Source organism: Astyanax mexicanus, chromosome 7 (assembly GCF_023375975.1).
Source record: "Astyanax mexicanus isolate ESR-SI-001 chromosome 7, AstMex3_surface, whole genome shotgun sequence".
Classification (NCBI taxonomy): Eukaryota; Metazoa; Chordata; class Actinopteri; order Characiformes; family Acestrorhamphidae; genus Astyanax; species Astyanax mexicanus.
This window is the reverse complement of record NC_064414.1, coordinates 28,221,539-28,244,756: the sequence shown is the minus strand read 5'-3', so window position 1 is coordinate 28,244,756 and position 23,218 is coordinate 28,221,539. Positions and strand designations below refer to the sequence as shown.

Below are 23,218 nucleotides of genomic sequence, written 5' to 3'. Positions count from 1 at the left end.
CTCTTTATCTTCCTAGCAGACTAACTGTTTTTCTAGCTAGCTGGCTAACCAGATAGCTAGCAATTTTTCTAGCCACCAATCAGTCTTGTTTTGTCAGCTATAATTTCCTTACAATATAGTTAGTTGTTTACTTGTATAACTTCCTGTCCAGCTAGCTATTTATATAGCCAATTGGCTATCTAGCTATATATATGGAGCCATTAAGGAGTAGGAGTGCCATAAAGTTATCCAAAAGTAGTGTATAAGACTGGTGGAGGAGAACATGCCAAGGATTATTTCACTATTATTTCGCTTAAATCAACTATTGATTTCTGAACTATTAAAACCATCACTTTTCCTTTACCCTCTCTGTCTCACTCTTTTTTTATTGCTCTTTTTCTATCTTCTCTCTTGAGCTCCAGTTTTTGTTAAAGTGTGTGTGTGGTCTCCTATAAACATGTGTCTACACAGTTTCAGCCCACCGTTTAATGTTTAATCATTCTGTGCTGGTTGAATAACCCATGTGTATATTCTTATGGGAAGTTGCCATAGCATGACTACTGTGTGTGTGTGTCTGTGTGTGTGTCTGTGTGTGTGTGTGTTGGGCTCCCTTTTTATTGCTAGCGTGTAGTTGGTGACATTTACAGCCTGCCAAAGCAAACCTAAGATTTCACCTACCAGTGTGTGGAGCACTTTCTCTCCTGTTTTCCCATGGCCTCCCAGGAAAAAGTACTAAAGGAAAGCCAGGCTTGTAGAGATAAATGCACACAGTGACCTGTTTTCTGTAACATAGTTCTTCTTGCTTGGATTTCAGCATAAATCATTAATCGCACAATTGTTTTACTCGCCTTTTACAAGGTCCTGATGATTAATCATCTAGTACTGCAGCATGGCATTTTCAGCATGGCATTTTCAGGGATCTGACTTGAGCAATACACAACAGCTATCTGCTATATGAGCGGTCTGCTGCTGTTTAAATGACATTATCTACGCTAATGGTCTAGACGAGGTCATCCTGATGTGTGTGTGTGTGTGTGTGTTTGAGTTGCTGTCTGCTACTTAGTTGCTGTATAGCAGAGTTTGCTGCAGAGACAGATTTAAGAGGCTTATCTGTAACCAGGTCTGGTGTTCAAAAAATCCCACATTAAAGCAAGTCTGCTCGATCCCCACCACCACCCCCCAACCCCACTAATTGGCCACTCTGAGACTGAACTGCATATGAAAATAACCTGCACACATGGACTTACGTAACTAGTCTCTCTTTCCTTTTTTTCATAGTTGTCACATTTTTTTTTACACTGTACTTTGCAATTTGATACAGTTTAGCTTTTGATTTAATGGCAGATTAAACTACACGGTAGTAACCAACAGTCGTAAATAATGTTTTAGAGCAGGGGTGTCAAACTCATTTTATCAAGGGCCACATCGTCATAATGGCTGTCCTTAAAGTGCCAGATGTTACTTATAAATGTAACAAAATGTAACCAAATGTAATATAAACTGAATGTAACTACTCCTTAATATTTAATAACTCTGAATGTATTACTTATTCAATTAAAACATTACAGTTGCATGGAAAAAATGTTTGCTTGTTGCTCTGTTAACATAAATCCTTTTAATTAGTCATGTTATAAAATCCACGTCTATCAATCAAGGATCAAACTATTCAAGCGGATAATATGTGACGGTTCATAAAGAAAACACGTACCATTACACTCCTACTAAGACTTGAATGTAAACTAAGGGACTCCAACCACCGCTCCTCTGGGCCATGTCCACCACAGGCACGACACCTGTTGGGCGGGGCACCCGCAGCAGTGGTATGTTTTATTTTGTGCTTTTTTTTTATTGAAGGGGTAATCAAAATGCAATTCGTCAAACTTAAAGCTTGAAATGCTGTATTAGAATTGAACACTTTCTCTTATAAAGTGCAGTTAATTAAATCTTAATTGAAATATGTTTGTGTGCAACAACAAACGTTTTAAATATAAACTAAATAAGTTGAGAATATAACTTTTTTATGTGCAAAACTATAGGGACACTCTTTGAGCCATGGGGTAATTTTTACTTAAATTGAACAGTATTTCCTGGTGCCTTTCTTATGAGTTGAAAGGAAGTCAGATCATCCAAACAGTTAAACCTGTAAGTCTGTAGGTAACCGGTGCAGCAGCACACAGAAGAGTGGAGAGAGAGGAGGGGTTTAGTGTGAATGTGAGTGACAGACAACGGAACAAATCGTGTCCCTTATTGGTTCAATATGGGACGCAACATTTAGTTGCCCTAATTAAGACCTTTCAAGCTCTCGCGAGCCACATAAAAGGACGTGGCGGGCCATATTTGACGGGCCTTGATTTTGACACGTGGTTTAGAGTGTCTCTAATTTTTAGGTACTAAAATTACTTATTACTTACTTTTATCTAGCATAGATGGTACTGTAGGCATGGTAAAATTGTAGGTATGGGGGTTAGAAAACCCCAGTTTTGTACTGTTTTTTTTTTTTTTTTTTTTATGGGTAAAAATTTTTAATTATTTTATATTTAAAATTTTGGTTTGTCAGATAATACAACAATCGCAAACTTACTCTAGTCTGTCTCAATAATGGTGTTTTTTTTCCATTTTGTTTTGACGAAGATGATGTTGATTCTTTCTCTGAGTGACCTCAAAAGTCTTCAATTTAATTTCCGCATACCCTGTTTGAATCAAACCAGCAGTTTTGTTGTTGTTTTAAACTTGTTTCTCTGTGACGTGTCTTTTCCTGTTAAAACCTCTGAAACTCCACCACTTTTGGTTAATGGTCCATTAACCGCAAGCTCTTTATCAAGTCTGATCAGTACAGCCAGCAGGGGAGGAAACTTCTGCATGATCAGGTCCTGTGGCTCAGGTCACATGATTACAGTCTGCTCCATTGTACGTTGTGGCTGTGAAGTGCCTGGTCAAGGAGACACTAAAAACACTGCAGGGCCTGAGAGCGGACTGAGCCCACAACACACACTCCACACACTTTACACCTAATAATATGTGAGGGATACTGGGACCGTGTCCTCTCAGTAGAATTTTCATTTACACCTATAAGGGTGAGACATTGGAGCAGATGATGCTGAAGTAGTTTGAGTAGGATGTGCAGTAATATTGGGTGAGAGATTATGTACTCTGCTGACCTCTGCTGGTTGGGATGAAGCAACACTTAAACACTTTAAACTACTGAAACACTGAACTTGTTTAAAATGAAAAAAAAAAAAAAACAGATCACTTTTTTGTAAATAGTAGATTTAATTGTTAATCTAAATTCTTGTTGAATTGTTTAAAGGCAGGCCTGTTTAAAATGCACTGAGCTGATTGTTTTTCTCACCCTCTAGAGCTTCACACACTGCTCTGAGAATTGAGGAGTGTACATAGCTGGCAGCTACAGAAAAGCAAGTCTGTGCAAACAGTAATTACCGCTTGTGTCTTGCTGTGTTTCAGGGTAATGTTAGGGGGAAAATGTTTGTGGCTTACTTGGCAACCTTTTTTAAAGGCGTGGAAGTATGTTTTGTGCTCCTGCGTACTGTCTTAGTCTATGTTTAGACTGCAGACAAAAATGGATGTGTTTCTGTTGAGGTGACATCCACCCTGTTGTGGATCAGGTTGGATTTACATATCTCAACATTACAAACTTACAGTACTGTGATAAATGATCACCCCCCCAACTGAAATCAAGCATTTGCACTAATTTGCAATTAGTCTTTAGTCTTTAATCTCTCTGGAGGAATTTTTTTTGTCCACTCTTCTTTACAGAATTGTTTTAATTTGGCCACATAGAATTTTGAAGCTTGATCTGCATGTTAAAGTCAAGCATCACCAGATTATCTTTGTTTGACATTAAAGTTGATAATAAAAAGTATAACAAAAAAAAGCCAAAACAAAAGAAATCTGTAAGGGGCCATTTTTTTTTCTTCTTTCTCTGCACTGCGTCAGCATAGGTTTCCCATGGGTTTCTCTCAGTATGTTTGTTCACCAAATGCCGGTATGACTTTAGTGATGAAAGCTAACACTTCTTTTTTTTAATGCTTTTATTACAGGTGGATAATGCAAAGGTGCTGCACTACGTTGGGGCTGGTGTGGCTTTTCCCACGAGCATGCTGTTTGTGTGTCTCCAGTCTGCACTCACCTACCGCTTGGCTAAGACTCAGGGCGAGTATAACATGGGACACATGCGCCTCATCATGACTCTGCTGGCGTTTGTAGCCCTGGTGCTCAGTATCCTTCCACATTATAAAGATCTTGTTTGAGAAAAGGCTCAACCTTAAAGCACAGGAGAAAAATCCTGCTTTGTGTAGCTTTTATTTTTAGCCCTACTGTGATGCTTTTAATTTAAATCGGATTTTACACTTTTTTCTTTTTCTTTTTTTTATTTTTTAATAAGTGATCATAAATTGGGTATGGATCCAGTTTGTGATCATGTTACATAAATGTGAACAGTCATAGTCATAGGTAATATCTCAAGATCACAAAATCTTGGCACACAATAATGTAAAACCTGTTTTCATCCACTACAGTTATGCAAATTAACTTAAGTTGACACATGCTGTTTTTTTAGGAGCAGCATTATTGTCTTTTCAGACATTTGCAAAGTTTTTTATGACTATGGCCTTGCAGAACGAGTAGTGGCTCACACTAATAAAAGCTAAAATCTCTGTGTAACCCCAACAACATGTTCTCTTACAGCTTGATGTGTCATTGTATATTTAATAAAATCAAAAATAGGCAAAGGTATGAAAAACGTGGTGGATGGAAAAACTCATTGATGTGAGCATATGTGCCATTTCAGGGACAGATGATTTACTTTAGACAGATGCAAGTCACATACAGTGCCCTCCAAAGGAATTAGAACTGTGAGGTCAATCCCTTTATTTTTGCTGTAGACTGAAAACAGTTGAATTTTACATTAAATGACATAAAACAAATCTATATGAGACTAAAGATCAACATTTCAGCTATTATTTCCAGATACTTCCATCAGGATCTGATACACAGTTCAGAAGATGTACAAAAAAACATGTATGAGTTTAGACAGGAGGTGCTATCTTCTGAACTGTGTATCAGATCCAGTTGTTAATATGGAAATGAAAACTGAAATGTTGACATTTTGTCTTAAATTCATTCTTTTAATGTCAAACCTAAAATGTTTTCAGTCTACAGCAGAAATTAAGGGATCAACCTCACTGTTCCAATACTTGTAAAGCGAACTGTATATGTGAATGTAAACTGTCATGGTAGCTAAATCTTATCTGAGCCAAATAATTGAATTATTGAGTTTTGACCTGCCTTTTTAACAAATCTATGACCAGTTCTCTGAAGCTTCTCTTGGTTTTCAGTCTTTTGCTTGACCGCCACTACTCAACTCAGCTCAGTATTATTTGTAATAACGATGTTTTTTTGAGTAATAACTTTCCATGTATCTATTCAAATATAGCTGTACCTACTTGCTTCTCTGAGTTTTGTAAAATCTCTTGTTAATGCAGTTAATGAGTAAACAGGTTGTTTACTCTTTATAAGCCTCTGGTTTTCACTGTTGAAGCTCCTTAACTCTGCTTTCTCCAGGTGGAGTGTTTTTTGTTCAGGAGAGTTTTGTCCTGCAGCACGCCTCGGCCATCTTTGAGTGGGTTTTCTGCGTCATCATCATGCTGTTTTATGGCACATTTGCCTTCGAGTTTGCCGGCATATCCAGTAACACCATGATGGTTCTAGCCAGAGGAAGCGGTATGGGAAGCTCCAGCAGAGACCTCAAAATGGAGGCCCTCGGTGGAGCTAATCAGCACCAGCCTGAGAGCCTGTCCATGCTTTAACCCTCAGGAGAGAGAGGCACAGGACAGGCCTGCACCTGCTTCTCTCTCTCTCTCTCTGTTTCTCTCTTTTGTTCTAGCTCTATGCCTCCACATTTCTCTCAGCAGAAACATTCACTTACACATTCACACACATGTCCAACACGGGGTGCAGAGGAAAACACTACACCAGCAGAGGAAAATCAAAACCGAAACTTGATCCTGGATCTGCTGCCTTGATCTGAATTTTGCCAAAGGACTCTGCTCATGTTTTGCACATTGACTTTGTTGAGTTGACCAAATCGTTGTCCCTTCAGTAGTCAGTTCCTCATCAGCGTCGGACTCTGAAGACCCGTTAGTGAAGAGGTTTAAGGGTGGGAAGCAGGAGTGTTATCAAGATTAGATGGATATATGGAGGTAGTGTGTGTTCAAAGATTTGCAGGCTGGTCCTTTATGCAGCTAAATTGGTGACAGTCACCCAAACATGCATGTCTACATCCATAGCTGAGCTTTGAGATGACCTGTGCCAATTTTACACGTTTCAAAACATTAAGAAGACCTAAAATGTTTAACCAATGCAAACCTATGAACTTAATATTTGCCTTTTGTATTCATCCAGTGCTGTTTAAGCCACATTGCCTACACCTCTGCTGTATTGTTTCAATGTTTGGCTTTGCCTCTATTGAAGCATTGCACCTTCACCTTCAGGGGGCTATCGTTACCGTTGTGCCTTATGAAACGGGGCCAAGAAAAACTGTTTAAACAACATAAAGATAAATAATGTTTAACTCTGTTTATCAGACCACCAAGGGAACACAGTCGACTGTGTTCAGCTGTTCTGTTCAGTGTATATATTTAAAGTGTACTTTTATACTACATATATCATTAAAGAGCTGTCTTTTAGGCCAACGTGGTCGTTGTTACACTAATGTAAAGCAAAGTCAGATTTTTGCTTTATTTTGACCTGTCGTTAATGTCTTTATGTAAATGTGGTAATGTACTCTCTCCTCTTTGTTGTAAAGGGTTGTATTGTCAGAGGTTTGTTGGGAGATGGTTGTCTTGTTTACATCTTTATATCAGTCTGCTAAAAAAAATGGGATCTGCATCATATCCACTTTTCTAACAAAAGGTCGGATTCAGCTTGACTGACGCATCATCTTTAGTCTTGCAGGCTGCCTCATTGGACCACTCCATCAGTCGGTCTGGCTTCCCCGTCCCATAGCGAATAATTTATGCACACAGATGCAGAATCGATATTGATATTGCGTTTCGGCCATTTTTTTGTTTTTTTATGTGTGTAAACCTTATTTTGTGCTTAATTTCCCCTGCCCCATCACAAATGTAGCATCGATTTTGATACTGATATTGATTTTGATACTGATATTGATTTTTTTTTTTTTTTTTTTTTTGGTGAGTGTGTACACCTCATTATGTGCTTAATTTTATTTACCAACAGTTCTGTATTTGGATCTTTAGAAATGCCTCCCAGATCTGTTAATAAGGGTGATAAAAAAAAACTTAACAGGGAATTTTACCAGATTTACCAAATTAGTTTCAAAATTCTAATTCATAGTGATGAAAAGCTGATTCAGAATGGTTTGATGTGATATAGTTTATAATAGAAAAGCTTATGAACCTCTATAAACTGACAAGCTCACAGTCTCAACAACAAACAAAACAAAATGGTAAACCTTTTTACTTACCATCCTAAACCACCAGTGAAACTACTTTTCTTCTCGTGTTTTATATGCAATATCAGTTACGGTAAAATAGTTGTAAATCTAAAGGATTTGTTTCCTTTTGGAACTAATTTGCTGTACAACACCCACTGCCAGCAAAATATATTTTATGAAAATAAATAAATAAATGAACATTATCCAAGTTAATGTAAGACCGTCTAATAAATTAGTCATTGTATTTGTAAATGTTTTTTTGTAATACCTTACAGTTGTTGTTTAGCATTTATAAAAATTAAGCATATCAAAATTGGGCTGCACAGTATATCGTTTTAGCATAGCCATCGCAATATGCCAATGAGCAATAATCACATCACACGATGTGCTGTGTCCTGTAAGACAGCATAAATATTGTTTGTGTACATTTTTCATTACATATCTACCAGATGAAGATTATATCTGCCCAGAATAATTTATTAGAGTGCATTATTAATGTAATGATTACATCATAGATCGCATTTTTCCAACAGCCAAACAGCTTTACACAAATCTGGTATCAGGGCAGAGAAAAAAAAAATCATTGAACATTTAACACAGAAAACCTTCCAAGAATCACATGTACTACAAAATGTAGGCTAATCTATTATATATAAAACAAGGCTAATATATAAGAGTGGGACCAGTCCTCTTCTGGTCCTCTTTTATTTTAAATGAATGTTAAAGTCATTATACATCTATAATGAGAATATTATGTTGGATTAGTCATGTCTTATTATTAAATTCTGGTCAAATCTGGTAAAAATTCCTGTATTTGAAGAAAAAAATATTGGTTTGTTTTTTCCCCAATATTTCCACTGATCATCAACAGTTAGCACATTTCTTTGAAAAAGACCCTTTAATCTTAATTTTATCTTTATGGATATTTTAAAAAAAGTGGTGTTTATTCCACTTTAAATCCATTAAGGACCCTTTTGTAAAAGACTTTCATTTTTATAAAACTAGGACTTTTGTTTTTAACAACAAGCTTTGCAGCAGGACTGCAAGTTTGTTAAGCTATACCTTCTCAAATAGATAGATAGATATACTTTATTATGCTCTTACCTTTATGCTGTTGGTTGATTTAAGTGACCTTAAACAGAAAGTAAAGAAACCAGTTATCATATTTGTTCTGTAGGTTTATTCATAGAGCGAATTGGATGCATTTGGATCATTTTCTCCTCGTTGTCAAGAGTTATGTGTGGATCACTTAAGGCCAAGTCTAGAATCATACATTGTTTAATATATTCATTTTTATGTTTTGTTTTTGTCTTCAAAATCTACATGTTTGGATCTCTAGTCAACTCCTCAGGAAAGTTTGTTACAGCACCAGCTTGGAGTCATTGTTTTAATAATAAATGAAAACTTTACCTATGGTGCAACTTAACATTTAAAGAGTATTCCAGTTTTGATTACCTGATTTTTTTTTTTTTTTTTAATGAGTGAAAGTGAAATTGACATGCTTGAAAATGACACTATATGAGTAAAAGTATTAGGACACCTGCTCTTATTCATTGTTTCTTATCAAATCAAGGGTATTAAAACAGTTTATTCTGCTTTTTTGGAAGGGGAAAGCTTTCTGCTAGAGTTTGGAGCATTGCTGTGAGGATTTGACTGCATTCAGCAACAAGTATTGTAACTCGCACTGTTGCAGAGAACACAGATTTGCTGCTTTACATCTCAGAGCTAAGGGTCTTTATAGCCCTGAAGCCCACCGCTGGTATTAGGCATTCATGCTTTAGTGAGTCTTGTTCTACTCACAGAACTTCTCTACAGGGACTAGAATAGCTGTGTGTGTATCAGCAACAGATGCATTCATTATAAGGGGTTTCTACAGACATTTGGATATATGGTGTATATTCATTATTTTTTACCATTGGTTTAGAACTGCATCTGAGTAACTGAATAAATCTTATTTTCCTGTCTGATTTTCTTGACTTGATCTGACCTGTAGCTCATTGCTAACCAATATACAAATTCAGAGGAAAAGATCCTACACACAATCAAAAAAAGAAAGGAAGAGGAATAGAAGAAAGGACAGGAATAGAAGCTTTACTGAATTATTCAGATGCAGCCCTAAGTAATTAGTAATTAGTAAAGGCTTGATTTTCCAATGGTTTAAATAGAGTCTAAATGGTCTTCATGCTCCATGTGTCAATGTGTCAGTCACAGGTTTCGAGTTGCATTCCTTTCACAGTCCTGATTAGGATTGATCTGCTCAGCAAAGTGAGGTGATTTGGAGCATCACCTTTTACCTTGATTTACCAATGATGGCTTTTGAGGACATGGCTGGCTATTGGTTAACTTGGTCCAGTCTCAGAGGTATTGCTTAAACTCACACAAAATCACAGAACATTCCTAATAGATCAAGAGTCATGACGCACGCAAAACACTCTCAAACCAACAACAAGTAAAAACGTATAGCCAAGCGCAAACACAGAGCTGTACCATCTCTCAGAAAAGCCTCTCCCGTAGTCAGGGTGGAATAACTGATGTGTTGGCTGGCATAAAGCACCTTCCTGTGCCTTTATTTTTTCATTAAACCAAAGACTAAAATGGTTCCTTGTAGAAATCAGAAGATGAGTTTGATTGTATTGTATATTTGCTTTAAGTTGGAAAGAAATAAAGCAAATTCATATATGATTATTTTGGCTCTGATCATTTGTTTGTTGTGCAAAAAATGTATCCAAAAGCAGTGTGTAAGACTGTGGAAGAGAACATGGCAAGATGCATGAAAACTGTGATTAAAAACCAGGGATATTGATTTCTGATCTCTTGTTATTTCAGTAATTTCTCATTTTCTGCAAATAAATGCTCTAAATGACAATATTTTATTGGAATTTGGGTGAAATGCCTGTAGGTTATAGAATAAAGCAACAATGGTCATTTTACTTAAACATATACCTACAAATAGCAAAATCGAAGAAACTGATTCAGAAACTGAAACTTTGTATGACTCAACACATTTTAGGGAGGAATTAAATAGTACGGATAATCAGGGTGTACTGGTGTGTTTAAGTTTAATAGCGTACTAGACAGTATACAACAATATTGTGGCGTGGAAGAGGAAGGAAGACCCGTGAGACTCATGCTGAATGCTCAACATCTCCTTTATAGAACCGGCTTGCCACTCACTTACAGTCTTTAACAAGACTAGGAGAGCTCAAACCATCCCCACAGAGCTCAAATAGCCCGAAGGCCACCAACCCAGCTGTGTGTCTCCCAGATGGCAGATCCAGAGTGGTGCCCACCCTCTCTGCATAACCCCTCCCAAGGGAGATGCCCCACCCCTGCACACAGGAGAACAGAAACATGCCTGCAGGCAGCCACACACACAACCCAGAGCCGCCACAATATGTTCATTTTCTGCTTCAAAATTTAATTTGTGATGCTTTAGGGTTGTGGGGAGCCACTGTTAACCGAATTATTGCATAATTATCACATAATATAATATTATATGATTTGATTCTAGTAAGAAACAGGGGTCTCACCATGTTTTCCTTCTAATTCAGCAGGGCTGGTCACTGGGTGGTGAGACCAGTAAAGCTAAGCTAAGTTAGATAAATAAAGTTGCATTTCTTAAAAAAAAAAAAAAAAAAAACACTTTCTTTTAAGACAAATGAGTGCTGGATGTTAATCTACACAGATTTCTCTTCTGAACACTGTTTATTTGGGTGAGTAAAGCAATTCTTTTTATTTACATTAAGCTTAGCGGTTAGCGACTAATGCTGCCCGACAGCGCTACACCGAGGAACCCTGAGTGTTCGGGTAAGTGAGGGTCATATTAGCAGTTAGTTTTAACACGGTAAACATGCAGACTTCAGCAGTGCTAGCTGGAGTTAGCAGCAGGATACAGGCTGATAACACTCACCTCTGAACACCAAAAAAGCTAGAGCTTAGCGTGTTTAGTGGCTAATGCTAATACTGCTCCAGCCTGAAGAAACTTCACTAAAACTCCTGTATAACGTGATACTTCAGCGGAGTGGCTTTATTGATCGTTACAACCTGACTGATAAAATTCATACATGAGGCAAACCGGATTATAAGGTGCATTGGCGATATTTGGGGAAAATTATGGGGGATTATGGGGGATTTTTTTTTTATAGTGAAAAAAGGTACTTTTGGGGCCCTTTGCAGTGTGTATAGTGAGCATATAGGGCCAGAGGGATTCAGCTCTGTATACATTTTTGGGAGAGGTTAGATCTGAACTGTTATGAACATTAAGATATTGTATCATTCTAAATGGCTAAAATTAGTTTGTCTTTTTAAAGGCATTTTTCCCCTTACTTTTATTCATTAAGTAGTTTTAAAAAGCTTGAGTTGATACTTCAACTTCTACAGTAGTATTTTAAACCCTAGTATCTATTCTTCTACCTGGGTAATGAATGGGAATACTTTTGACACCTTTGAGCAAGAAGTAAGTATTACACAACTAGTTTTAGAATAATAAGCTGAACATTTACACATATCGTTATACTCTACTGACACTCCGTTGCCGCTCACTTTAAGCAGATATACATTCTGGAACACTGAAACAAAAGAAACATAAATTGTTCAATAGTTTAATTATTCACAATTATTTACATGATCACATCACAATTTTTAAGACACTAATTATTGTGTGACGAGAACAATGATGACTACAGTTTTTGCTAAAGTAGCACCTTTTAGAGAATGCATAGACATACAGAAAGGAGACAACAAGAACAATCCTACTGTGGCTGAAACACCCCTCAGTCTTACAGCATGGTTCTGGGGTTTAGTTGATAATACACACACACACATACACACACTGGCCTCTGGTGAAAACACCACAGTGGATCTATACATGTAAACAGGAAGGCATCATTCACTCATGCAATCAGTGTAGCGCTATTTCCTTTACACCATTTCCATCATAACATTTATGTCATACAGAGGGTATAAAAAGCGTTGTAACGTTTTAAGAAATAAGGCACACATTTAGTTTCTTATGGTGTTTGCCTCCTGCAAAGTTTTAGCATCAAAAATAGCTTCTCGAATGCAAAGCTTACAGTGGTCCACCAATCCACACTCACTCTTCACAGCATTGTATTTCATAATCCATAGATCCATATATTACAAACTTAATTTACAAAAAAAGAGAGAAAAATAATTAAAAGAAAAGTCAGACTATTAAACAAGCACAAAACCAAACGTTATCAAGTCCAGGAAAAGCTGTTCTTTTGGGTGCTGCTGATAAATAAAGTAATTCTGTCACAGTGTTAAATACTGTGTTAAACTTTGGCTGGAAGGTTAAACACCAATTTTGTGATTTGTCTAATATGTAACATCTCTGAAATTTCAGCAATTAAAAAAGTGAGGTACAGCATAAATACATACGCGGGAACTAGCTGCACCACCGAGAGTTAAAAAAGTGTTAAGACCAAGGATATTCCCTTCCAATACAAAACCATTAATCAAACATTTCTCCCTTTTTAGTAAAATATGCCATGTAAATAACTTTTTTACATAAAAAACCTTAAATATGCTTTATTTAGATGTAAATGTCTTTATTCATAAAGGCACTTACAATAAAATAACTTAAAAGAAGTAAAGAAAATAACCAAAAGAGAAAAATGTTTGATACATGGTTATTTGTTGGAATTTGTCTCATTATGACAATTGGTATGACTTAGTGGTAATTGTTGATCAGACTCTGAATTAGAGTTATCTGTTTATAGCAGAAATCATCTCATGATAAGCTCTGTGTGAAAAAATGTCAAAGAATGCTTAATGGGAACCCCGGCTGCTATCACTTCACAGATGAAATAATGTTGAATCTGTATAAAGTTGTTTTAGTTTATTTTTAAGACTTGAGTTTTTTTTTTAATATAAAATCTGTTAGGCATAGGTTGCAGTTGCTGTTGCTGTTAAAGTGTGCACTGGGTTGTAACATCAAATGGTTGCATTAGAAATTTTTAGTCTCCTGATTTTAGTCACGTCTAATACTTGATGATTTGACCCACCTGTAACCCACCTCTGTAACAGAAGTAATCTTGTAAGTCAAATGTCATAAATGTACATTTCTAAAATCACAGACAACACAGAACAGACGAGTCAACCTGATGATGAATGTACGCCCGCTTAGATCTCTATGGTCCTTCAACCAATGATTACTGATTGTTCCACAAACTAAACTAAAGTAAGAGGGTGACTAAAGCTTTTGCAGCTTACGACCCAAACTGTGGAATGATCTCCCTACCTACTGACATCAGACTCTCAGTCTCAGTTTTGTTTTTAGTCATGTCTAAAACTTGATGGTTATTTTATTTAATTTTATTCTGTCTGTAAAGCACTTTGTGGGATGCTCTAAAAGTGATATATAAACAAAAAATGCTTACTTACATACTTACAAAGTGATACCAGCCAGGGTTCCCTTTAAGACCAATTTTCTCAGTGTCAGTATCTTGAGATGCATCAGGAAGAAGCCCAAAGGCTGAAGGTCTGTTCACTAAACTAGATAGTAATGCGTGTTAACACATTCACATACAGATTCCTACATACCGAGCTTCAATTATGAGTGATGCGTTTCACCCTTACTACAGACAAATGTAATAGCGTTCAAATGTGCAGATGAAGAAACAGGAAGAGCAGGACAGAAGCAGGCGAGATGATGTTTTCTCGTGGAAGTATTTCTACAGGCTTGTACAGCTTTAAAACTTCAGGGTCTTGGGCACCTCCCAGGGAAATTCAGAGCGACCGAAATGGCCGTAGCAGGCTGTGTCCTGGTAAATCGGCCTCTTCAGCTTCAGATCCCTGCAAACAGAAGAAATGAATCACTGTATATGTATTTGGTAATTAATACATTGGTAATTGCTGATGTTTAACTTATTTTCAAGGAGATTAACAAAATGACTGCATTAACCATAACTAATTAACTAATGGCTGTAACAAATAACTTTTTAAGTAACAAACCAAATTTTACAAAATCCCTTCATTTTTGCAGGCTTAAATATTATACAACTGACTGATAAGCAGTTTAATGACCATATGTGTCCAATCCCCTTATTATTTAAACACAAACACTGAATTCTTCATTTGATTTTCAGTGTTGGGTTTGTATTGGGAACTGTTCATGGCAGCAGAAACTTCAGGGGTGTCCAAATCAACAATGTAATACACTCTTAAAAAGAAGTAATGCAACATCAAGGCCTGGAAAACCACCAAAGAAGGTATCTAAAGTGGGTGATCACAGATTGTTTTCTTTGGTGTAATCCTAGACATTCCTGGGAAACCTTTGCTGTGTGTGGGTGAACATTATCCTGCTGAAAAATGCCAGTTGTTAGCCCTGCTGCGAGAAGCAACAAATGTGGCTGGAGGAAATCCTGTACATTAAGCTGAGCTGTTAGTGTATCTCTAATCATTACTACTGGTGACAGAATGTCATTAGAGGTGGCTTCCCAGATCATCATGTCCTCCATATTTCCATACTCCAACCATTGTCAGATCCCACATGTACAGTTTCAGTCTGTAGCAGTCCTGATGTCACATTCACGACATGACTGCAAATTAAGGTAATGGTGGCTGATGGATTTGGTTTGATTGGTGGGCAATTTGTAGAAATGACAATCAAAGTCTGTCAACTGACCAAAATGTATTTGAGTCCACCATAGAGGCATGCCTATTTTTTATTCCCAAATGTAGTTTACAAAGCCTTTTTATAGGGCAATGTTGGAATCATTTTTATACCCTCCAGAAAAAAGCCATAGTCTAATCAGAGCACACCTGTAATTATTTACTGCCCATGTCTGGAAAACTCTCCATGTGTAAATTCCATAATGGCAAGATAAAAGTATAAAAATAGGAAAGGAAGAGTTCATCATCTAAAGCATAGAACATTATTAGACAGTTAAACATGGTGGTGGAAGAGTTACAGCAACAGAACTGGGTCACTGGTGCTTATTGATAATGAAAAAGAAAAAAAAATATGCCTAAATGTCCTATTGACCTTAACCCAGACAAGAATTGCTTTGTTTAGTAAGTTTTTATCTTCAGTACCACAGTAAGAGGTACATTTTATTTTTAAAGCTCCAAAAAAGTCTAGATTATCTGGTTCAACATTGATTTTCAGGCTAATAAGTACTACGAAAGCTTATTTTCTGAATTTGAGCCATTTAGTAGACAACAACATCCATGTTTACCTAACAATGACACCAGGCCGGAGGTCGAAGTTCTTGTTGACGATCTGAAGTAGTTCTTTTTCTGTCTTCTCAGAAGATCCGTACGTGAAGAGTGAAATAGACAGGGGGTGGGCCACTCCAATAGCATAAGATACCTTAGAAACAAGAGAACAAACACTGTAAAAATGCTCAAGGTAGTTTAGAAACTTTGAAAATTTGGTAAAAATCTGAACTGAGTTCTAACGTAGGGTGACCAAACGCCCGTATTTCACGTCCTGTCCCAGGCGTCCCATGTTTTTTTTTTTCAGAAATTGAGGAAATGTCCTGGTTTTCATGTTACCTTCACTGGACCAGAGAGCAGTAGACAGCGTGACTCTCAGTGTGGAGCCCTCCCTCCTCCCCTTCCGGTGCAGTCTCACAGTAAGAGCACACACACAACGCTCCACCTCTCAACCTCCCCCAACCAGGTGTCCTGGTTTATCCCAATGGAAAATATGGTCACCCTATTCTATGGTCTACAAATGTCCATCATACACACATAGTCCTCTCACCTGCACCAGCACTCTCTTGCACAGCTTGGCCATCACCAAAGACTTGGCAACCCAGCGAGCAGCGTAGGCTGCAGAGCGATCCACCTTAGTGTAGTCCTTTCCAGAGAATGCCCCTCCACCATGAGCACCCCATCCACCATACGTATCCACAATAATCTTCCTTCCAGTTACTCCAGCATCTCCCTGTGAGACAAGGGAAATGCTTTCCTGAACAAGTCTTCTGATGGAACTACCCTTACATTCCACATGTTACAGAACATGAACTAGGACCCTAGGACACCCACAGGACTGTGGGTGGTAATGCCATTTGTGATTAATACACAAGACACTGTGGATCAAGGAATGTTAAATGCCCAGATAACTTTGGAAATTGAATGTGCCATACACCTGAACTTCAGTAATTTATGTTGCCTTGCCATGAGCACACTGGCCAGTGTTCAACATCAGTCACACCATAACACCTCACAGCTTATACTTAAAATTGTGGATGTTTCTCAGGCCGTTTGCAGAAGTACCTTTTGAGGATGGTACTATCACGTAACTTTTGGGCTTGTCAGTGTCTTTACAGGCAAATCTTTAAGAACAAGAACGCACAGTAAAACCAAAGAATGGCTGATGAAAAAGCTCACCTGAGGTCCTCCGATGACAAAGCGACCACTAGGCTGCAAGTGGTAAACGGTCTTGTCATCAAGATACTTGGCTGGCACCACAGCCTTGATGACCTTCTCCTTCAGGATCCTCTGTTGTTCCTCCAGTGAGATGAGATCATCATGCTGGACTGAGATGACCACAGTATGCACACGCAGTGGAATCACAGCACCATTCTCTTGCTTGTAGTGTACAGTGACCTGCAGGCATGAAACAACCAGTTTAAGTGTATGTGATTGAAGTTCTGAAAGAGTAGCAGGGATAGTACAACAGACAGAATCTAGATAAGAATCTATAGGGACGCTGCTGTACCCTTTCAGCCACATGTGCCCCATATATCACAAATGTTAAACCCTTCAAGCATTTCTGTGTCTCCAACATGAAAGAGTCAAGAAATCCAAAATAGCAAGAAGGTTTCATCTTCCATAGAGGATGTCATCTTGGGTTGCTGGTATGTTGTAAAGGCCAGGCTGAAACTGACAAGTAGACAGCAGCGCCCAACCAGCTGTGGGGGCCATGGCCCCCTGAGCGTCATAGTAAGAGACATTTTTATCTCAGGGCATAAAAAGATGCTGCTGCAGGCTTGTCATCTTGCTCAATAGGGAACTATTGGTTGACAGCGTGTTAAGAAGACCACAACAACTGATAAGGTGTTGAAACCATGGTCAGCTTCAGCCAGGGCATAGAAACCTGGACAATTTAACCTTACATAAACTATGAACATGATGTTCTGTCAGCATTACAGCATTAAGCTGCTATCACATTTTTTTCGAACCTGTGTTTTTGAGTCTGGACGAAGCCATGGGATGGTGCCATCACGACGGAGTTCAGCCATCTTGGAATTAAGTTTGTGAGCAAGGACAATGGTTAGAGGCATACACTCCTCTGTCTCATCAGTGGCGTAACCAAACATCAGACCCTGTCAAAGAAAAGGTATAGACCTGTTAATTCACACTTCTCTGATTATTGCTGATATATGCTAATTATTCTCTTGTCCTCTCTTGTTCTCTATTGAATTTTTACCTGGTCTCCAGCTCCAATGTCCTCCTCGTGCCTGTCAATGTGGACTCCCTGTGCAATATCGGGTGACTGCTGCTCCAGAGCAACCAAGACATTGCAGGTCTTATAGTCAAAACCTGAGAATAGAGGAAAAATGACCATTGATGAAAAATGAGTTCTCAAAAAAGCAGAAATTCAAATAAAAACAATGCCTAAAAACACAAATTTTTCTGTGTGTCCTTACCTTTATCAGAGTTATCATAACCAATATGTTTGATTGTGTCTCGAACAACTTTCTGGTAGTCCACGTTTGCCCGAGATGTGATCTCACCACACAGAAGCACCATACCAGTCTTACACACAGTCTCTGTACAATCAAACACAAGCCCACAATAAGTAAAAGAGTCAAAGCAAGCAAAGACTAGTGTTAGTCTTTAGTAACAACTCACTGAATTCTTGATTTAGAGGGGTGAAATCGTTCTGGAACCAGATTTGAGTTTGAGAGATAACTTTCAGTCTGACTTTCAGTCTAATCATTTATTACTTTGCCCAGCACCATCTAAGGAGAGTCACTGAGTAACAGATTACTTAAAAAATAGATAGAAACATTTAAACTGAATTCTATTAAACATTACTGATTACCTACTTAAAACTGTAACGCACAACATACATTTATACACTGTTCTATGATTTCAGTATGTTCTTTTTTTTCAGTTTTCTTCTGTTTAAATATATCCAAAATCATACCAGTATAAGAACGGTAATATGAATATTATATTTAAGTAATATATTAGAGCAATCAATGCCAATGTGCAATTAATTTGGAATTAACACATCTGGAAACCGTAAACACATTATTTACGCAAACGAACGACATTATCAAGTTTACAGAGCCCAGTGACATATTAGCGTTTTTATTTAGCGATGTAGACACAATGTTTCTACTATCAAGTTCAGGAGGAAGCTAAAATACTTTTTTATTTATGCTGGAATATGCATTAAGTCTAATAAATAATGCAGTTGCTCCTGTTAATTCTTTTCTCTCCTAAAACTCTTTGTTAAACACTTTTTCCGTAGCACATTTTATTTTAAGATTCTAATTTAAATAGCATCAAAACCAACTTAAAATATTATAATAATTCGAAAAAAGCATTTTTATCATGATTTTAATCATTATTAATAACAGTATATTGTTGTGATTAATGCAAATATTTTTTAATCAGTTGACATCACTAGTAATATCTCTTACACACTTACCACAGGCCACCTTGGCATCAGGGTCCTGACGCAAATGTGCATCAAGAACAGCATCACTTATCTGGTCACAAATCTTGTCTGTAGAGAGAAAAAAAATTCAGTTTAGTTAATGTCAAAAAGTCTAAATATTAAACACATAACTGTTTTTTTTGCATCCAGCATTGATGCAACAATTGCAACAATTGGATTTTGTTTAATTTAATTGATTTTACCAATAGGACAAAACAGCAGGTGTGGCAAAAGTAATGACTATTAGATCAAATTTAATATTTAAAATCTTTTCAGAGAGCTAGATTTCGTGAAAAAGCCATCAATGAAGGCAATAAAATGCTCTTTGAAATTTAACCTCTCTAATTTCCCGTTTTTCTATTCATTAACTACTGAATAATGTAAATTATAGAAACTGAATAATGGAAAAATAAATGGGAAACTGGACCAAAATAATGTTTAACGTGAGTATAAATGTAATGTCAGGAAAAGAGTGATTATGATAGTTAAACAATGTTATTTATACTAACTGAGCTGCTAATCTTGCCTGGGATAAACCCCTTGACTCTTTTGTACTATGGAGCTGCGAAATGTCCCATGAAAAGATTGTCACAGCCAAGCGGGACTGGAGGATAATACCCTGGGCTTTTAGCTGCACTTCATCCATCCCATTCTGTACTGAGGCAACAACTTGCGAGAGTTACATCAGAACCAACAACAATAACATGCCTCTTTGACCTCAAAGGCCTGAGTGTTAGTTCAGTGGACTCAGATGGCTGAACTGCTTGTCTAAAAATTTAATCAAAAAGATTACGTATGGATTATGTGTACTTCCCCCTACCTCGCCTTGCCTTATTGATCAGTGTCAGAGGTTGACTGTGAAAGCAAAGATCATTATAGTTTTCATTTCTCACATTTTTTTAATAATGATGGGCTTAAGAGTGAAATTCGGATGCTTATTAAATTTGCTGAATTAAATTTGCTGAATTTCCTGATATGCCCAATACATTGCTAAGTCTACCCTGTCTTGACAAGTAAAATTAATAAAATAGTTACATTATTCTAATATTTCTTCACATTGTCAATGTAATGGGATACTTTTACTTAAAAAGAAATTAAAATGTAGAAATGAGTTGACTAGAAATAATCTTCAAATTCAAAATGAGAGATATTAGATATAATTTTTGAACAGCAGAGGTGGACATCAATCACTTTGCCCCTGCTTTAAGTGTGCTGGCCTTGCAGCGTTCGCCAACAGCAGATAAGAAATGCAAAGTCTGGCAAATTCCCACACAAAACTGCAAAAATGGCAGGAAAGTGTTTTCTTAGTAAACACCTAGCAAACGTCAATATGATTCTGAGGCCATCTGAAATGCTCAGTTGTACAAAGCTGACTTGGGTTTATTACATGTTGCAGTTTCAGTATGAACTTTTGGACAGTCTTTCCATAGTTCAAATGTACCACAATAGTTTAAAAAACTTCTGGCTTGTTTTTAATTGCTTTTTGCATTTGCATTTGCAGTTGAAGTATGGAGCAGAATGTGCTACTTGTGTCATGAGTAAAGATATTTTCAGAAGTTCAGTAGGACTTTGGTATAGTCTTTCCATAGCGCAATGTAACACAACACTGGGCAGTTGTGAGTAATGTAGTAAGTAGTACTCACTGAATGAAATACCAGCTGAGTGTGTGATATAGTCGATGTGTTTTCACTTTAGGCATGAGCCACCTGTCTTTATCTGCTTCCGAAACCAGCCACATGCTAGCTACCACAATCTTTCTACACAGCGTGGCAATAAATACAGTCTCTGCCACAGATTTAACCCAAAATACTTTTGTCATAAAAACATAAATCCTATCAGTGTACTTTCCTACTCAGACTCAAACCTCTCCACCAGCACTTGTTGAGGCAGGCACTGTGCTGTGTCAGCATAAGCTTGGAGTTGCATGCATGACATTACACAGATTTTAAAAAAATCTTGAACTTGAGTAGACCAGAGAAAAAAAGGTTAAGTTTCAGGCCTTAGCAGTGGCATTAGCACTACTTAGCACATGCCCAGGTTTTATAGCTCTGTGTCGACCAATCAAAAATTTTTATGCAAGTAGATGCTAAACTTGGTGAAGCAAGACCAAGACTTACCCGGATGCCCCTCTCCCACTGACTCTGATGTGAACATGAAGGAGCCATCATCATGAAAGTCATTCAGTCCTTCCATCTCTGCAGGATACGTCTGAGTGTTCCGAACTTCACTAGAAACAGCAGGATCTTCCACAGAACTTCTAAACTGGGACCAACAAATGCAGAGTTTTTTATAATCCTAAAAGATTGATCTTCAACAGAGCTTCATATGGGAGGAAAAAGAGCTGAGAGAGAAAGACCAAAAGAGAAAGAGAGAGAGAGACAGACAGACAGAGAGATTTACAGTCAGATCACTGATTATCAACAGCTCTCAAACCACACATGCTCCTATATATGGTCCTGAGAAACGCACACACACGCATACACACATTCACATAGCGTCATGTGAACCATTGGGGCTGACCATTCCAGGGGGAGTTGTTGGAGGGAGGGGATTCATAGTTTTAGAAGCACTCTGTTAACCCTTTCACTCTCTCACTATGTAGTGCAGGGCTGAGGGCAATTCTAGGGTATGTGGACATAGCATAGTAAGGCCTGACCACGGCTGTTCAGTGTGTCACTCTGATCATGTGCTAGGTTGTTATGAAATGTAACTCTGAAAAACAAAAATGACTGATTCTCAATATTATTTGATAATTATTATTTGAGATTTTAAGTGTTTACTTTTCACATTTCTGAATCTGACAATACTTAATTTACGTGACTTACATGCGTAACAACATTTAATCGTCACACCATTGAGATTGAGAGACATGAAGTCAACAAATGTCAAAAGTCGGGGAGTAGGGTGGGTAGTTTGGGGCTGAGGTGGACCAGCTTTTCGTTCATTTGATTGGAGGACTGTGTTGACCATGTGTGTTTGGCACTGTTTACTGTTCATGGCTGTGCAGTAAAAAAGAGCAGTGTAAAAATAATTTTGGTGTGATCAAAACAAAGTCAGATTCATAGAAGCAAATTCTTTTCATTGAGTGTTTTTATATTTAAATACATTGAAATAAAAATTGCATTGAATAAAATGTGTGGACCATTTAGTGCCAGTCAAAGCAACAGTGCTCAAAAACCTTAAACTTAGGCCTGCTGCACTCACATTCAGGCAAACATTGCTGAAAGACATATGTGGCTCACTATTCTGCTAAAACTAAAAAAAGCCAAGTTTATACACTGTCAGAGGACACGTAGCACAACAAGATGAGAAGCACAATGCATCAGAGTGCAACTCTGACTTTCGGCCTCACCAGTATTGCATAATTCACTTCCAACATAAACAGTGAGCATGTGCATACACATCCATGGATTTATTGCAAAAGTTGAAAAGAATGGAAGTCATTTGATTTACTTTCTGTATCTAATACAGCTGTTCATAAGGGTAAGTTATGTTATGTGCCATGTCTGTGAGAAAAGAGAAACTAGAGGTCAAAGCACATTTATTTCTGTCTTTAGTTTAGAAGCAGATTTTAGTAAAACATTGATCATTTTATACCAAGTGGCTTACTTTCTGCCTAGCATGGATTTTAACAGTGTGTGTGAACGTTTAGCAAAAATTTAACATGGATATTTTTTTTTATAGAGACGTGAATGAGAAGCTACAGAACACTGTATCTTTTAAATATAATTCAATAGTGAGTTTAGTGGATCTGACAAGCTTTCCATGATCATTTTGCTCTCTTTGCGTGTGTTTAATAATCTGGGTTTACTGTTATTGTTTGCATTAGTGTTACAAAACTGTACACATCTAATTAATTATCCCAGTTTCCTTCTCTTTACACTGACACAGTGATTTAGTCTACAAGTTTCTCCAAAACAGCAACTTTACAGGACCTTAAATGTAAAAAGAGTTTATTTCAGGTCATTTTAAAGTATTTCTATTGGTGCATTCATTAAAAAAATTGGCACAATGTAAGGGACTGTTTGTCTGTTCAAATTATGCAGTAAACTAAAAATCGACGAAAATTAAGATACTTGTTTTTCATTGTCCAGCGACGATATAAATGATCTGTGTATAAT

General features: G+C 37.4%; 2 protein-coding genes across 3 annotated transcripts in view; one reads left to right on the top strand and one right to left on the bottom strand.

The window, feature by feature from the left end:
- The window catches only part of zgc:154058 (Frag1/DRAM/Sfk1 family protein), a 46,463-nt gene extending 36,325 nt beyond the window's left edge, over positions 1 to 10,138 (top strand). Inside the window, exons 7-8 of the mRNA XM_007237749.4 lie at positions 4,038 to 4,215; positions 5,560 to 10,138. Of these exons, the coding sequence (XP_007237811.1) occupies positions 4,038 to 4,215; positions 5,560 to 5,804 (423 nt within the window). The 3' untranslated portion in view covers positions 5,805 to 10,138. The remainder of the gene's footprint in view (positions 1 to 4,037; positions 4,216 to 5,559) is intronic.
- A 1,902-nt stretch (positions 10,139 to 12,040) lies between these two features.
- Positions 12,041 to 21,525, bottom strand: mat1a (methionine adenosyltransferase I, alpha). Of its 2 annotated transcripts, XM_007237748.4 has the most exons (9): positions 21,215 to 21,524; positions 19,089 to 19,166; positions 18,076 to 18,198; positions 17,856 to 17,968; positions 17,608 to 17,751; positions 16,814 to 17,032; positions 16,185 to 16,367; positions 15,655 to 15,788; positions 12,041 to 14,269 (listed from the first exon to the last, which is right to left on the bottom strand). In XM_007237748.4, exons 1-9 carry the CDS (start codon positions 21,288 to 21,290, stop codon positions 14,167 to 14,169), a joined length of 1,173 nt encoding a protein of 390 aa, XP_007237810.2. In that variant the 5' UTR covers positions 21,291 to 21,524; the 3' UTR covers positions 12,041 to 14,166. The 2 variants fall into 2 exon arrangements, with proteins under 2 accessions (XP_007237810.2, XP_022540616.1); XM_022684895.2 differs by lacking the exon at positions 12,041 to 14,269 and having other exon boundaries at positions 15,651 to 15,788; positions 21,215 to 21,525.
- Positions 21,526 to 23,218: the final 1,693 nt, after the last annotated feature.

Excerpts from the sequence above, each read along its gene's own strand:
- mat1a (XM_007237748.4), bottom strand. The coding sequence starts at position 21,290 with ATGGAAGGACTGAATGACTTTCATGATGATGGCTCCTTCATGTTCACA. Across the intron at positions 18,199-19,088 it reads TGATGCCAAGGTGGCCTGTG|AGACTGTGTGTAAGACTGGT; the intron begins GTAAGTGTGTAA and ends TTGATTGTACAG. Across the intron at positions 17,752-17,855 it reads ACATTGGAGCTGGAGACCAG|GGTCTGATGTTTGGTTACGC; the intron begins GTAAAAATTCAA and ends TTTCTTTGACAG.